Source organism: Solanum lycopersicum, chromosome 10, assembly GCF_036512215.1.
Source record: "Solanum lycopersicum chromosome 10, SLM_r2.1".
Taxonomy (NCBI): Eukaryota; Viridiplantae; Streptophyta; class Magnoliopsida; order Solanales; family Solanaceae; genus Solanum; species Solanum lycopersicum.
This window is the reverse complement of record NC_090809.1, coordinates 33049587-33065888: the sequence shown is the minus strand read 5'-3', so window position 1 is coordinate 33065888 and position 16302 is coordinate 33049587. Positions and strand designations below refer to the sequence as shown.

At 32.2% G+C, this 16302-nt stretch overlaps 3 protein-coding genes across 4 annotated transcripts; 1 reads left to right on the top strand and 2 right to left on the bottom strand.

Moving 5' to 3' along the window:
- Window positions 1-1939: 1939 nt before the first annotated feature.
- On the top strand, window positions 1940-3311 carry LOC138338799 (uncharacterized). The gene is made up of 2 exons (XM_069289885.1): window positions 1940-2287; window positions 3207-3311. The coding sequence occupies exons 1-2, from the start codon at window positions 1940-1942 to the stop codon at window positions 3309-3311; spliced, it is 453 nt and encodes a 150-aa protein (XP_069145986.1).
- Window positions 3312-3346: 35 nt separating this feature from the next.
- Window positions 3347-6351, bottom strand: LOC109121320 (uncharacterized). 2 transcript variants are annotated; one of them, XM_019216027.3, is made up of 5 exons: window positions 6094-6351; window positions 5624-5823; window positions 4327-5136; window positions 3763-4239; window positions 3347-3687 (listed from the first exon to the last, which is right to left on the bottom strand). In XM_019216027.3, exons 3-5 carry the CDS (start codon window positions 4531-4533, stop codon window positions 3643-3645), a joined length of 729 nt encoding a protein of 242 aa, XP_019071572.1. In that variant the 5' UTR covers window positions 4534-5136; window positions 5624-5823; window positions 6094-6351; the 3' UTR covers window positions 3347-3642. The 2 variants fall into 2 exon arrangements, with proteins under 2 accessions (XP_019071572.1, XP_019071573.1); XM_019216028.3 differs by having other exon boundaries at window positions 5624-6351.
- Window positions 6352-8665: 2314 nt separating this feature from the next.
- LOC101250639 (ras-related protein RABA2a) lies at window positions 8666-14948 on the bottom strand. Its single transcript, XM_004248770.5, has 2 exons — window positions 14508-14948; window positions 8666-9332 (listed from the first exon to the last, which is right to left on the bottom strand). The coding sequence occupies exons 1-2, from the start codon at window positions 14670-14672 to the stop codon at window positions 8850-8852; spliced, it is 648 nt and encodes a 215-aa protein (XP_004248818.1). The 5' UTR covers window positions 14673-14948; the 3' UTR covers window positions 8666-8849.
- Between the last annotated feature and the right edge of the window lie 1354 nt (window positions 14949-16302).

Here is a 16302-nt window from a genome sequence, read left to right as displayed (position 1 = left end):
TCTTTAATTGAAATTTGTATCATATTTATTCTTAATTTTGAAGTGAAATTTCTTTGGAGACTTAATAACAAAGTTCATTTATAATTTTATCATAAAATTTAGTATAACTTACATAAATAGTTATAGTTTGAGGGTTATTAGATTGAGATGGTTATATTTATCATATTTAAAAAAAATAGCTACAGTTTGTTTTAAAAAATGGCTAAATTTTAAAAAATAAATACATTGAAATTTAAATGTAACTGAAAATCCTATTTTCTAGCTCACTAATCTGGCACTTTCAAATTGTAACTGACCTTTCCTTAATAGGATTCTTATCAACATATAAAAAATTGAAAATATGCAATCTGTTCTTATACATTGTACTATCGGAAAAAAATGGCAACAATCTGCGTTTTGATTCGTCATTCCGGAAAATGGAGCGATGAGAATTGTTATATGGAATACAACATTGACGAGATTGTTTTGAAGGAATATGCTTCATATTCTGATTTAGTTAATGTGATTTCCGTACAATTAAACATTGATCTTACAAAGAAGTGTATGAAGATTAAATACACTATCGAAGGTGACGACATGTCTATGGAAATACGTAACGACATGGGTGTGCGCCTATATGTTCAGTTGAAAAAAATGAATACTCAAATTGGAGTATATCCCCTGTCTGTTAGTATTTACGATATTGATATTGTATATTCTGATTCTGGAGAAACTTCCATTGAAAGTGATGTGTTGCAACTTGAATACAATAAAGAATTAAATAGTGAGGATGATCCATTAGCAATCGTACCAGCATTTGGCGATCAAATGGTAGATGCATTTGATGTTGAAAATGATTTAATAATCACGAACAGATCGCAAAAGGAGAAAATGGTGGATCAGATATACATGGATAAGTCGACATTGAAAGATGTGATGAAAAAATATTCAACCGAAAAAAGGTTTAAATTCTTGGTGGAAAGGTCAAACTCTATTAGGTAAATTGTGTTTAAATTTATCCATATTACGTTTATTTATATATGTTTGAAGAGGTAACTCAAAACTAAAATCAAACTATAAATGGTATTCGCAACTATACTATTGTATGCCAATCTAAAGAATGCACGTGGTCAATGAAAGTGTCAAGTATTAACAAGTCAAAAATGTTCAGAATTACAGTTTTTAACTCTGAACATACATGTCCTTTAAAGGATGGGGTGCATTCAGATTGTCGTGCAACAAGTTCGTTGATTGGAGGAATAATAGCACCTAAATTGAGGAATCATAAGAGGAAGTACAGTCCAAATGATATTAAGGATGACATTAAGTTGGACTTGGGTATTGATATTAATTACATGTTGGCATGGCGATCAAAGGAGAAGGCATTAGAATCTATCATGGGGCAACCAGCTGCGTCTTACGGAAGCTACCAGGATACTTGTATACGTTGGATAAGACGTATTCTGGTTCACATATACGAATGAAGAAAACACCTAATGACGAATTTTGTATGTTTTTATAGCGCTGGATGCTTTTATAAAGGGATTTGATCATTGCAGGTCAATTGTTGTTGTAGACGCCATCATACACTGATGCATTCGTATCAGCTCGCACTATGGATGGAGCAGGCATTTGGATACATACATACATTTTAATTTTTTTTTTTTTTGTTATTCCTCTATTTTTGTATATTATAATAGGGAATATATTACCTTTGGCATACGGAGTTATAGATTCGAAAAATGATGCTTCTTGGACATGGTTCTTTGAACAATTCAAAGAAGCATATGGAGAAAGAGAGAATATGTGTGTAGTATCTTACCGACATAATAGCATAATTAAGGTTGTATATATTGTATACAACAATGTCCAACATTACACCTGCATATGGCACTTGTGGGCTAATGTATATAAGAATTTTTGAAAAGCAAATGATCGATTGAGTGAAGTATTCTACACTATGGAAAAGGCATATACTCAAAGTGATTTTGATAAGCTAATGAAAAGGGTTGAGCAGTTTGATGTGAGGGTTAAGAATTACTTGGAGATGGTTGGATATGAGAAGTGGGCAAGGTTGTATGCACCAGTTCCTCGTGGTTGGGTTATGACATCGAATATTGCAGAGTGTATCAATTCGACCATAGTAGCAGCAAGAGAATTACCAATATTTGATTTTCTTGAACAAGTGCGATTGATGTTAGCTAGATGGAATTACACAAATCGAAAAAATGCATCATTCACATTCACACTGCTTGGAAAGTTTCAAGAGATGTTTTTGCTTAATGAATCAAAATCTGGGCGTATGATGGTATGTATATTGAAAAAAAAAATTTGTTCAATGGATTATGTATTCATTTATTTTAGTAATCAAAGATATTTGCTTTAATACTAAGGTGTATAATTGAATTTCTGTATTGATTATAGTTGCCCCGTCAACTAATTACGTTTATTCCGTAAGTGATGAAGGGGAGAGTTATATTGTATGCTTGAAAAAAAAGACTTGCAGTTGCAACATGTTTCAAGTTGACGGTATACTGTGCTCACATGCATGGAGTGTGTTGAATAAAAATCGCATGCTTCCGGAAGAATATTTTTTAGATTTTTATAAGCGAGGAACAATATTGAAAACATATGAAGTCCCTGTATATCCTCTCCCTGACAAAAGTGAATGGAACATACCTGACACATTGCTACCGAAGTTGTATTGCCACCAAAATTCAAGCGACCTCCAGGAAGGCCAGGAAGGCCAAAAAAGCAATGCGAAAAGTCATTTAGCGAGCTGAGCAAAAGGAAGGGTACTAATTCTTGTAGTACATGTGGACAACAAGGTCATAATAGGCGTTCATGTCGAACTGCAACAAGAAATGCATACAAATTGTTACATGACACTATTAAATTGTTCTTGTAGTTAAGTTTTGTTATTTTGAATAAAGGAATGATGACTTATTTGCCTTTTGAATATTTTGAAATATTTGTTAAATAAGATATAATTGAATATTATGTAAATCGTAAACATGATACAAATTTTGCAATCAAATTCTTTGGTATAAGTGTATATGTATTTTGACATTAAGTCTCAATATGTAAACTGTTAAAACTGTTTGTGGGCTCGCATCATTATGTGCATGAATGCCATGTTTATACATGTAAAAATGGGGTCACTTAATTTTTTACTTTTAATTTGAAAAGAAGTTGTGATACGAAAATATGTTATACTTCTTTTGCAGGAAATTGTTTTACATGGTCAAAAATATTGTTTATCCCCTCGTGTTGCAGTTGATAAGCCATTGAATAATTTTCCGATGCCAAAGCCAAATCATGGCAAGTCATGATTATCTCATTAATTATAAAATAACACAGAAATAAATTTAAAACAACTAATGTGATCATATATGAATATAAAGAAAAGTTGATAATGTTTGACAAAAAAACAAATTTAGTTTTAACCATAAGTTCAAAAAATAGAACTAGTACAAAATACTAATCAATAGAACAAGTTGACTATTATCGATCCTTGCGGGTATCCTCATTCTTCTTGGCGGTGCCTCATTATCTCTATCATCCCCGTCTTTCATCTTTTTCATTGCATATTTCCACAAGAGTGCACCGTATCTGATGCGGTGTAATTTAGAATCAAGGTATTGAACTGGAATACCTTCACCCTCACTTAGGTACTCGGCAAATGCTAGCAAGTATATCCCGCAATCCCTAAAAATATACATGAATTTTTAAAATCTGATACTTTTTAGGAAAATTGAATGAAGATACTTGTTTTATACTTACAAAAAAATCTGATCCTTGTTGAGGTATATCCTCCACATACGTCACGTTGTATGCGATGTGGTTATCTTGAGGTTCTTTCGAACTCCTCGGTGGTGTACGGTTAGCAAAATCATCAGGACAGTTATGCAACTCCTGTACTGATACATTATCCTCCAATAGATTTGAATCAGAATTTAAAGTTGTACTCTTTGCCTTACGACTATCATTCAATACTGGTGGGCGTTTATCTTTCAACCTTGAACCTGCATACAAATTGGACGTTTTGATCAATGTGGATCTTAAAACATATGCCTTCAATTTCCCTTTTTTTTTACTGTGTGGCTTATGATTTGGAGGCTTTGAAGTGAAATAATCATCTTCGTCGTCATCTTTGTCACCAACATCTTGAAAGGTAATCTCTGTGATTGCATCACTTTTTGATTCAAGCTGATAAAATGCAATCTCCTTAAGTGAAGGTTCGATGTTTTTGAATTTTAACTGCGCACAAAATAATTATAATTAAAAAAATATATTGAAATACAACAAAATCTATACTAATTGAATGATTAAAATATGTTAAATTACCGGATTGCGGTTATCACTGAACATTCCTTCCATGAGGAATTCATAATGTATTTTGTTGTTTCTGGTCATCCAATTGACGATTCTGGAAATACGATTGCTTTTCTTTACAGCAATATTCGAATCAACCGCAGAACAACGTTCATATATCCAAATTTCCATGACTAGAGGCATACCATCAATTCTATAATACTCTTTCTTCTCATCCATTTTTTTTGTTACGCTTTTGAGCAATTTGTAGAAAACATATTTCCCCAGGGGTATTCATGGTACCGGCCGCTCTCAACTAGATCAAAATGTATCCTTGAAATTGATGAGCTCTTCTTCTCGCCGGAATATATGAACGTACAAATAAAATACAAAATAGCGAATTTAACAACATCATCATCATTGCCACCACCCCAAACCTTTTTTTTATACTTGCTGATCAAATCCACTTTTGTAACAATACTTTTACCCTCAAAATACTGATTAATTAATTTGTTTGGCTTACTTGTATCAAACAAAAAGTCATCTTTATTACCAAAGCAATTCAACCCAGTAATGATAGCAAATTCTTTGATACCAAAACAGAGCGTGGTATGATTTATATGAAACAACGATTCATCATTCACATACCATGAAACACCTAAACATTTGTGATTGCGCTCCACACACGTGCATTTTTTTATATGCTCCAAAACATGTATCTTTAAATCGATTGAATTGGATCGATGTAAGCTTCCCCTTCAAATCTGTGACTATGTTACGGTTCACATAAACCTGCATGCGTGGGGGTTTAATTGGGCGAGCCAATACATGAAATCTGATACCCTGTAATTATAAAAGATAACACATTCAAAAAAGGAAAAACTACTAATAAACTTTCTTGGTATATACTCAACGTAACCTTTGTTGTTCGACTTACATTACATTATAACACATGTACAAAAAGCTTTAATGTTCTTTTTTTGACTTATTATACGTTATCTTGATATTTCTTACAATATACACTAATTTTTACATGCAACATGCATACATTACATTACTGCCTACATTCACACAAAAATCTCTCATACAAAATGTATTCACTTATGTACTTTTTGCAAAACTAAATGCATATATATCTAAACTACAGTTACCACCATTCAACAACATTAATACTATATCATAATCAAAATCTATATTCATTTAAGTAAATTATACAAATCAAAAGATATATACTCCACATGATCTTTCTTAATAGAATTAAAGTACACTGCATGTACATACGCAAAAATTATTTGAAAAAATTCAAAAAATTAAAAATGTACATACATACCTTTAATTCTTCATTGACTTCGTCTTGTTCTTCATTAACTGCATTTTCTCCAATCATGCCAGAAACTACATTTTTTACTTTCCTCCTCTTGTAACAATTTTTTTCAATCGCTTTCACCGTTGACCCTACTTTTCTTTTTGAAGGAGACCTTGCTATTTCATCTTTCGGCTTCTTATGTAATTCCATCGTAGCAGTATATCCTGAATTTTATGTTTTAATCTGAGTTATACCTAGATCAAAAGATGGTATTTCAACCATGAAATTTTTGGTATATTTTGTATCTCTTGTGATTATCCTTATGGTATTTCGTTTAGACATTATATTCAACAATCCAGATCCTAAAATTTATGAACAAATAAATATTAAAGAATTTAACCTAATAAAAATTGAAGAAACCTGCATGATCTAAACAACATAAATATCTCCGAAAATCAAGCAATGTTGCGTATTTGATTTGAAAAAATACAAACCTAATTTCGTGGGAGCTTGATAGAGATTTAATTGATTAAGAATTTTATGGTAAATCTGATTTTGGGAGGATTTGGGAGACAAGTTTGAAGCTGTAAAATGGATTTCTTGGAAAATGACTGAACGTCAAATCAGATTTTGGAAGGATTTTGGAAGATAAGTTTGAAGCTGAAAAATGGATTTCTTGGAATTAACGTGAAAATAGGCTTCTTTAATTCCAATAGGCGTGCTGTAGATAATAGAGAAAGAAACATCCATAATATCTGTGCACAATTATTATGGAAGGAAGAGAAACGTTAAAATAGAAACATAATTAATATAGGAGTAGATTATAGAGAGAGAAACGTGACGCGTGCATGCACAATTATTATGGAAGGAATATAAACGTGAAATTAGGGGCATATACAATATTTTTTAGGATAATTTAATATTTATTTGCTATTTATTAATTAAATGTAGTCATAAAATAAAAATTTAAGGAAGTATAGCTATATTATTTTAATATAAAATATAGTTTGCCATTTTATGTAGTTTTTCCTAAAATTTATCTACCATTATTTTTTATATTTAATTATTTTACTTGTACATATAATATAAGGTTTTAATTGTTTTTCTGTTTTATTTTCAACATTAGACACTTAGTTATAATTGTCATTATTACAATTACCTAAATGTACATTCAGCAACCACCCACAACCACCGTTTCAACCAAAACTATCACCTCCAACCACCGTTAATCATCACCACCTCTCATCCATTAATAGCATCCTCAATCTAATCACTACTACCATTAATCACCAAAATCAATTGTCATTACTATGAGCCATTATTTGCAATCATCACCTTCAATTTTTAATACATTCACTAATCACTATCGATAATTACCCTCATTAGTCAATATTATGTATCATTAATTGTCATCATCATTCACCATTATTATTAGTTATTACTATCATTCCACTAGTAATTATCAGTCGACACAAACAACAACCACGGTTAATTATTATCATTGTCAACCAATATACAATTAGATACTACCTACAACCATTACTATCAGCCAACACCATTACCAATTATCATATTAAAAAATTAAAATATTTTATTGATATAATATTAGATCAATTTAGTATTTTATTTGAACTTTATAATTGTTATTCTTTAAACAGACATAAATTTTATACATTTAGATATTGAGAAAACAAACATTCTTAACTATTTAGTACATCTTAATATTCATATGTGTATTCAGATTTAAACATGTAGATCTTAATGCATAGATTAATATTCAATGTACATTTAGATTCAAACGACTTAATCTTAATGAAAACAAATTAAGTCTTACACTTTTTTCAATAGGATAGATAAACCTCTAACGAACATACTTACGAAGATAAAAAAGTAATAAAATACAATTACTAAGACTCGATGTCAAGTATAGAGGAGAATCAAAGAATACATAAATTGTCTACAATGAAATATTGTCTGAAATAAGGGAAAGACAAAGCATAAAGTAAATAGAATAGAAAACAGAGTCAAATGTTCTGTCATGTTCAATTTTTTGGTAAATAAAAAGTATATCCTTGGATTCTCATAAACTCCAAGACTCTTAACAAGAAAACAAATTGCTTGAAAGGGTAGATATTTCCAATCTCATATCCTTAAATTAGAAATTAGTCAATAATTCTATCTCTAGTTTTAATGACTCATTTCGTCAAATCCTCACTAATGAAGCCTTACCCAACTCTATTTTGCTTTTTCAAGTCAAAACATTTGTTAAGAGTTCAATCAATGTTTGCAATTACTGATTTTAAAATTAAAATTCAATCAATATTTGCAATTACTGATTTTAAAATTAAAATTCAATCAATATTTGCAATTACTGATTTTAAAATTAAAACTTCAAGATAGCAATAGATCTATGCTTAACAACCAATTTTAGAACTAATAATCAAATATCCATTGAGTTTTAAACTTACATCCAACACACATCTCTAGCTACAAATTTAGCTACATGAATTAAGAAATAGAAGATATACCCAAATAGAAATAGTCAATTTCAACCAAAAATTGATAGCCAAAGGTGAGATCCAAGCTTAGCAAAAATTGATACACAAATCTGAATTTTTTTTCTTAGCAAACAAGGACCCCCCCCCCCAAAAAAAAAAAAAAAAGACTCCACAGTACAACAGTAAAAATAAAGAGCAAAATAAATAATTCAAAATAAATTAAATCTAACTACGATAAAAATAATTATTAGCGAAAATTAATTTTTAATTGCCGTTAAATATGTATTTTTAACTGTAATTGACCTCTTTGTATATGTCCCTAAAACTTTTGGTGACATTGGTTCTAATGTCACTTAACTAATACTGGTAAAAATTTTAGCACTCTTTATTTATGTCAATATTTAATGTCGATAAATTTATTTTTGTTGTAGTGTATTTTGAACTTTATCACCTTGAAAATGTAATGAGTTATTCAACAACCTACTTGAACAATTAACTTATTTTGGACATTGAAAGAATGCTCAAGAATTCAAATAGACTATAGGGAGTATAGAATAAGTGTGCAAAATTATACGGGAAGGATAACCTGAAACACATAGAATAAATCAAGAACAAGTCTAAATTTAATTACAATAATTATAACAGAAGGATCAAGACAATTGATAGAAATATAAAACAAATAAGTTCAAAATTAATAGAATAATAAAAGCAATCGATTGAAAATAAGGAATCAAACAGCAAGCGAGGAATCATTAAGATGCAGAGCAACAAGCTTTCTTGGTGTTTATCTCCTCTGCACCAACAACAAGAGTCTTCCCTTCTTTAATGTTAGCAGGTGCAGGATTTCCTGAAGAGAGTGATTTCTTACTGATTATCCGATAAATTTCTGAAAGATTCATCTGGAAAGCCTTCTCAACATTTGTTGCCTCCAACGCTGATGTTTCTATGAAAGAAAGCCCTTCTCTTTCAGCATAGCTTTGAGCATCCTCTGTAGCAACTGCTCGCAGATGCTTCAGATCTGTCTTGTTTCCAATCAGCATAATTACAATATTGGAGTCTGCATGATCCCTCAGTTCCTTTAACCACCGGCTCACATTTTCAAAGGAAATAGGTTTTGTAACATCATATACCAGAAGAGCACCAAGAGCACCCCTATAGTATGCACTCGTAATGGCTCTATATCTCTCCTGTCCAGCCGTGTCCCAGATCTGAGACTTAATGGTCCTTCCCTCTACCTATGCATATATGATATATCATCAGTTCAGCAGAAACTATATTTGTTTTTCAAAATACAGTTAAGTAAAGACAAGTAGAAACACGTAAAGAATTACAATTTACATTTGCTCATTCAACAAACAAAAAGAAAAGTGATGTGAAACTTGCTTACAGCATGTAAGAAGCACTGTTGAATATTAAAATCTATGCAAAATATCATGGCATCCACACAAAGGTAGAGTTCATTTGAATAATTTTGTGGCAATCATGTTTGACCTCCTAGAACGTGGAACAATACACTTAACCTCACTCTTAGCTCAGGTAATCCTGGTTATTTTTCTAGTTTTCCAGTGAAGATGACTGTTCTATGCATCACACATTCAATTTGCAAAAATTTTTTCATTAGAAATGCCCCTTTATATTTTTGCTACTTAAGTGCAAACTCCACCAAAAAGTAAGAACATAGGACAAGACTATAGTTATATAGAAAGTATTAACATAAAGTTTTTTACTTAAATTTGCATGCTAATAATAGAAGGTAGGTGTTTGGACAAGAGAGGAACTTTTTTTCACTGAGCAATTTTCTTTTAATAAGAGCCCTCTGTATCATGAATCTAGGATTCTTAAGAGCAAAAGTTGAAAACATATTTGGAACCAAACTCAAGCAAGTGATAATTTATCAGAAAACATATTTGGAACCAAACTCAAGCAAGTGATAATTTATTAAGGCGCAAAGTGTCAAATTTACCCCTTTAACTATACAAAATGCCACAATTTCTCCCACCATTAATAGTTGGGGTCACCTATGCTATCAACCAAATTGGCTCAATAATGTCGTTATACACTAATTGAACTAGCTTGGGGTCACCTATGTCTCTAATTAGCCCGTTTTGTCCAATTAAATGACATGACTCTAGTCAACCCCCCCCACCCCACCCCCCCTCTTTTCACCTACATTACAACCTTACACCACCTTCCTCTCCCACCAAAAAAAAATAGCATCTTGCCCCAGAAAAACCATTAATGCCACTATGCTTCTCAACGTCACTATATAATCTGGCATTCAACTCAAAATAAGCAAACCTTTTTCCATTCTTCCTTTTCATCCTTTCACCACCTTAGACCCACCAACAAACAACCATTAAAGCCACATGTGAATCCCAATAATCAACCAGTGTTCAGTATAACCATAACCTTACATATCCCAAAACTGTCGTCCCACCACCACAACATCCTCTTCCTGGATCTTTCAAATCACATCCCCCCCCCCAACACCCCAAGTCAATCCCCATCCACCATTCCACCTTCAACGGAAGAACGTTCAACAAAAAAAGAAATCAAAGCAATAACCAGTGGCGACACTGCCACCACTCGGCCAATTGAAGGATCCAGCATCAACTAATCCCTCTTCTTCAAATTCCAAATTATTTAATTGTAGTTCTTACAGACTTCCAAAGGCTTTGAACCAAACATTATGTTATGTCCCCTGTTATGGATCTAGTTATGGACCCTGCAAGATAAAATCTAAAGTTTTCTTTTTTCTACCTATGATGCTGGTTTGTTAAGTTTTCTTTTTTCTACCTATGATCCTGGTTTGTTAAGAGAGAACCTGCGATCTCTTGAGTTTGAAGTACTCAAAAACACGACTGCTTTCCTTTCCATTGAAATAAAATAACTTAAATACAACATTGGTGGTTAAACCACCCACCTAATAACAAGGAAATAACTTCCTACTACAACTGAAATGAGAAAGTGGAGGAATAACCTCCTTACTGCTAATAACTACTACAGAGAAAAACAACTGCTGCAGGGAAAACACCTTTTACAGAAACCTACAGAGAACTAAAAAACATATATAATAGTTGTTGATTTAATCAACTTTCGGATTAAACTTTCCGTGCATAAAACTATTGGTAGACTAAAAGTGTGCTAACACATTACCAGGTACAGTTGTGATGGAAAATAGTGAGGTGCTTGATGTAGACTTCAGTAAATCTGATTTTTTTTAGATCTAATTGATCTTTGTCCTTTTAAGGAGTGAACTTGTGGAGCTTATGGTGGTTAGGAATAAGCAAGAGGTGGCGAGATGATGAAGGTGGTGGTGTTTGATGATAAGTAGATGATCATTGGTGGAATAGTTGTGTTGTTTCTTCCTGAGTGCGCATTCTGTATTTGTCTCGATGTATGTGTATGTGAGAACAAGTGATGTAGAGCGGAGCAAACCTGTATTTATGAGTTGACCAGGATAAAAAAAAGCACTGTGTCATGCCATCAATGACATTGACACTCTAAATGAAGTATTTATTTGGCTTAATACATACTTTTCTCCAAGCTTATACGCAAATCTCTTAACACACTCCAATCTCACACGCAACCTTATACAAAAAAAACATTTCTCACACGTATCTAAGACACACCACTTCTGTGTTTGACCACTTTTTCTGAACAAGTGTATGTGACATGTGTCATTAGCTTTTTCAAAAAACACTAAAATTAAATGTACACTTCCATCTTCTTCATCTTCCCCTACCATGCTACCACCCCCATGACTGTACTACCATGTCAATTGATGCTCCATTTAATACTACCCAAAATTCTCAAAAACAAACATTTGTATGCACATGCTTCAAAAAGAAACAATTAAATAATTTGGAAAGGTATGCCGTATGCCAGAGCCTGCAAGAGAATCTGGTTTGCAATACTACATCTAAAGAAGTAGAAAAGTTGATCTACAGAAACATCAAGTTTAGGCGATTATTTCAATTTATACCATCTATGTAATACTACAACACGCGAGACATTGATTGGGGATAATCAACTATGTCCATCAGGAAATGTATTTTCGACTTCCGGAAAGTTTAGAGTGATGGGGAATCAAGGTGTTAGTCTCTACTCTCTGCTGTCGGTCAAAGCAGGTGGCCAGATTATTGTTGAAGTTGAAGTTTTTAGGTAATTGTCATGGGTGATGCCAGTTGAAGCTATTGAAGGAATGGGTTTGGGTGGGGAAAATTGATAGGTTTTTGTTAGAAGAGATAGATAGGTTGGAAAAAGAAAGATGATTGAAAAAATAAGAATATGACAAAGTTGGAGTGTTGGACATATGGCACCCCTATAGGGCTTTAGACATGTAAAATTTTGATACTCACTCGCTGCTTTTGTGCGTAGAACACCCGAGTGGCACTTAAGAGCGGGAAGTCTTAGACATATTTAGCAAATGATTTAGTGTGTAAAAGGTTGAGTATGAATTGAAGTGTGTCATATAGATTTGTGTTCAAGTTGAGGGGGTAAAGCAAGTATTAGGCCTATTATTTATTCTATAAGCAAAGATATTTTAGGCAATATAAGGACATTCATCGAAAGAGATTTATTTTCCTTCCATTACTCAGCTTGGACAAAAATAAAGTATGGAACATAAATTATTAATGATGATTTTACCCCAACCCACTCCCCTCTCTCTGTCTCTTTCTATCTCTCCATCTCTCCTGTCTTGCCCTAAAAGTTATTTTGACTAAAGGAAAGTATCACTCCCTTTTCGCTTTTCTTCAACCTAAGACACCCATAATGGACTTCTAAGACGATACTAAAAAGGTCAATATAACCTGAATTTAGTACATTTGAATTAACCAAAAATATATAATGTCAAATGAACCTACTTAAGACGAACAAAAATACAAATCATATTAGTGGTATCAACCTTGTTATGGAAGCTATGTCATTCTTAATGCATGTTTATGTTTTTAGCTTAGTAATTTCTTCACTTCCAAGTTCCAATATATAGTCTAAGTTGTTGCTACACTTATTTATAGACGGAAAGTATCTTCACAAAAAAGTTGTTAATGTTCACTTTGAATATAGATTCCTTAAATTCAAGCAAAAGGAGTAAATTTGTAATATCACAGGTAGAAAGACCAACATAATTGATCAAGGGTGTTTGGACTTTATTACTAATAGTTAACAACTGTAAAATAGATGTGCCAATTTTGGAAGCTAGTTATTAAACCATGCACCAGTAGAGTGGCCAATGTTCTTTCCTTTTCTGCATAACTAACTATTTTCTTAATCCTACACTCTTACTTTTCCTTGTTTCTATTTCTTCAAATCGAAGATCTAATATTGCCTAAAATGATTTGAACCAATTAGTGGCAGAGTCCGAGTAGCTTGTTAGAGCCTGTTTCGGCATAAACACTAGTACTTGCAAATATTAGTTTGACATTTGGAAAAAACTGATCAGCTTCAGTATCTAAGGTGAATAACTCACAAATGTTCAAGAGTAAGAGTTCTTTTGTCCAAGTATAGCTCCCATCAAAATTTCAACTTCTGAATTCCTTGCTTCTTCTTTCTTTTGTTTTTTCAACTTCAACTTAATTGTATTATTGTTAAAACTCCTATTTAACAACTTACATAGACGAAAAGTAAGGACTGTAGCTCTGCTGGGTTTCATAGATCTAGAAAGAAGGCTGTTGTGCTGGAGCTCAAACGATTAGAAATATGATTCAAGCTTATTAAATCAAAATCCTAAAACCTATTTCTAATCTTTTGAGCCCCAGCACAACAGCTCTTGCCGTTACACATTGTCCTCAAAAGATGCGAAGCCTAGAGATGAGTCTATTCCAAATTTTGAGTGTTCATCGATCGGGTAGATCTATATGCTTCGGGGTGGTGAGACGTGGTGCAACTCATTCAACTAGAAGAGCAACCCGTTGGTTCACAAAACCCCGTGAGAAAATTGGTCAAATTATCAAACCTATGGGACTAAAGGAATGATATAAAAAAGAGGGAAAATAATCGTATCAAATAAATATGAAGCAGAAGAACCTAATTTCAAATGAACAAATTCAAACTTGAAAAGGATCTTTCTTATAATCGCCGAAGTGAGAAGCAAAAATATTCTGATAAAGATGTTTCTCAGTAATATCATCATTGGCCTGATCTGACTCCCCATCCAACCACCCTAGGGTATGTTTTCGAATCAACTGCAACTTAAGCTGCTATAGCTCTTGCCGTCGCACATTGTCCAGATTATGTAAATAATCACATCAAATGGGTGTAAAAATCCAGATCTTAAGTAGGCATGCAGGTAATTGTAAGTGGTATAAATAGCGATGACATGTTTCTGAAGCTCACTGATGCATCATTGTTAATAATAAGTTGATGATGATCGGAAATAGAAAAGGGTGAAGAGAAGAGAAGAGAACCTTGAGAGTACGAGTAGCAAATTCAACGCCGATAGTAGATTTAGACTCCAAACAGAACTCATTTCTAGTGAATCTGGAGAGTAAATTGGATTTTCCAACTCCAGAATCTCCGATTAACACAATTTTGAACAAGTAATCGTACTCTTCGTCTGCTCTCCTTGCCATTTCTCCTTCAACAAACAATTACTCTACTCGCAAGCAATCAACAATGGTATGGTGGGATCTGTTAGCTCAATCACAAATATAATATACGCTTGGACTTGTGTTGGACTTCTCTGGACCTCTGTTTTTCAAACTTGTGCTAATTTCTATTTTGCTTTTTGCTTTGCGGAACAAACGTCACAGTTACGGCACTCACTCAATAGTCATGTGGGTTTACACATTTTCATACAACAATAAAAAGAGTTTACGGGCGCACAGTTTTTAACACGGTGTTCGTTTGGATTCAAAGATAAATATAAATGTGATTTAAAATAAGTTATCAAACTATTTGATAAAGTTAAAAATAAATTAAAAGTAAAAAATATATCTCCTCTATTTATTTTTTTTGGTTAAAAAATATTCAAGTGTGACTTTTTTAATTTTTATTTTTACTTAAAAGCTACTTAATTTTTTATAAGTTAATCCAAACAGACTTTAAATAGGCGTTTGGCCATGCGATATGGTATCGTGAGATGGATTCAGCGTTTAGACATGCAATTTTACATTGATTTCATTTCAAAATTTCATATCATGAGATGTGATTTCATATTCTCCAAAATCCATGATATGGGATTATATGGAAATTTCATATCATGATTTGAGATATTTTAATATAAAAATTGATCTACAAGTTCATATTTTGTTAAAAATAACCTCATATTTATATTTACTAATCATTTATTTCAAATCTAAATAAAATTTATAATCATATCATTACTTTTTAAAATTTATTAATCTCACCGACATAAAATTTATTATTCTCACCAACATATAGTCACTTTAATTCACACCAACTGATTATTGAAGAGATGAAATATTTATGGTCTTTGAGCATGAAAATATAGTTGTGGGTGATATTGACCAACAAAAGGCTCAAATTAACAATATTATCTCGTCATCTCGGTCACATGATCGAGAAATGCAAGTTCAACATGAGGAAATAGTATGTACTATGTAAAAAGAATAATATTAAAGACTAGTATACTATAATTTTTGTTTGATTTTTTTTTGTTAAATTAAAATTAGATGAAACAGTTACTTAAGTGGAGAACAAATAACTTTGTAATAGTTTATTATACAATTTTATAACTTTTTATTTATTTGGTAAGATGGAATAAGCAATTCAGTGTTATTTAAATAGTTCTACAACTTATGAGATTTTTTATGTTTATGAGAAAAAATACAACACAAAAATTCCTATTCGCATGTCCAAACAAAACTTCAATTGCATCTCATGATTCCATATCATGATTTCATATATTCATACCATATCGCATGGCCAAACAGGCCAATAAAATGTTGTTTCCATTTTTTTCATCTTATCATATTTTGATGACTTCACATGTAGTAATAGTATGGAATGTTTTTGTTTCACTTACTCTTTCCTTATGTTTTTTACTTTGTTACAACAAGAGGGGTATATATTGTTATATATACATGGGCACCAAGTGTGATACATGAATATCTTCTTGTCATGTATACACTTTCAGCACCAAGTATATCATATGGATGGTTAGTTACAACACTTTGATTGTTGGGTGTATATATTCCTCTTACACATAGTGTACAGTGTGTACATATATGTTATCATAAG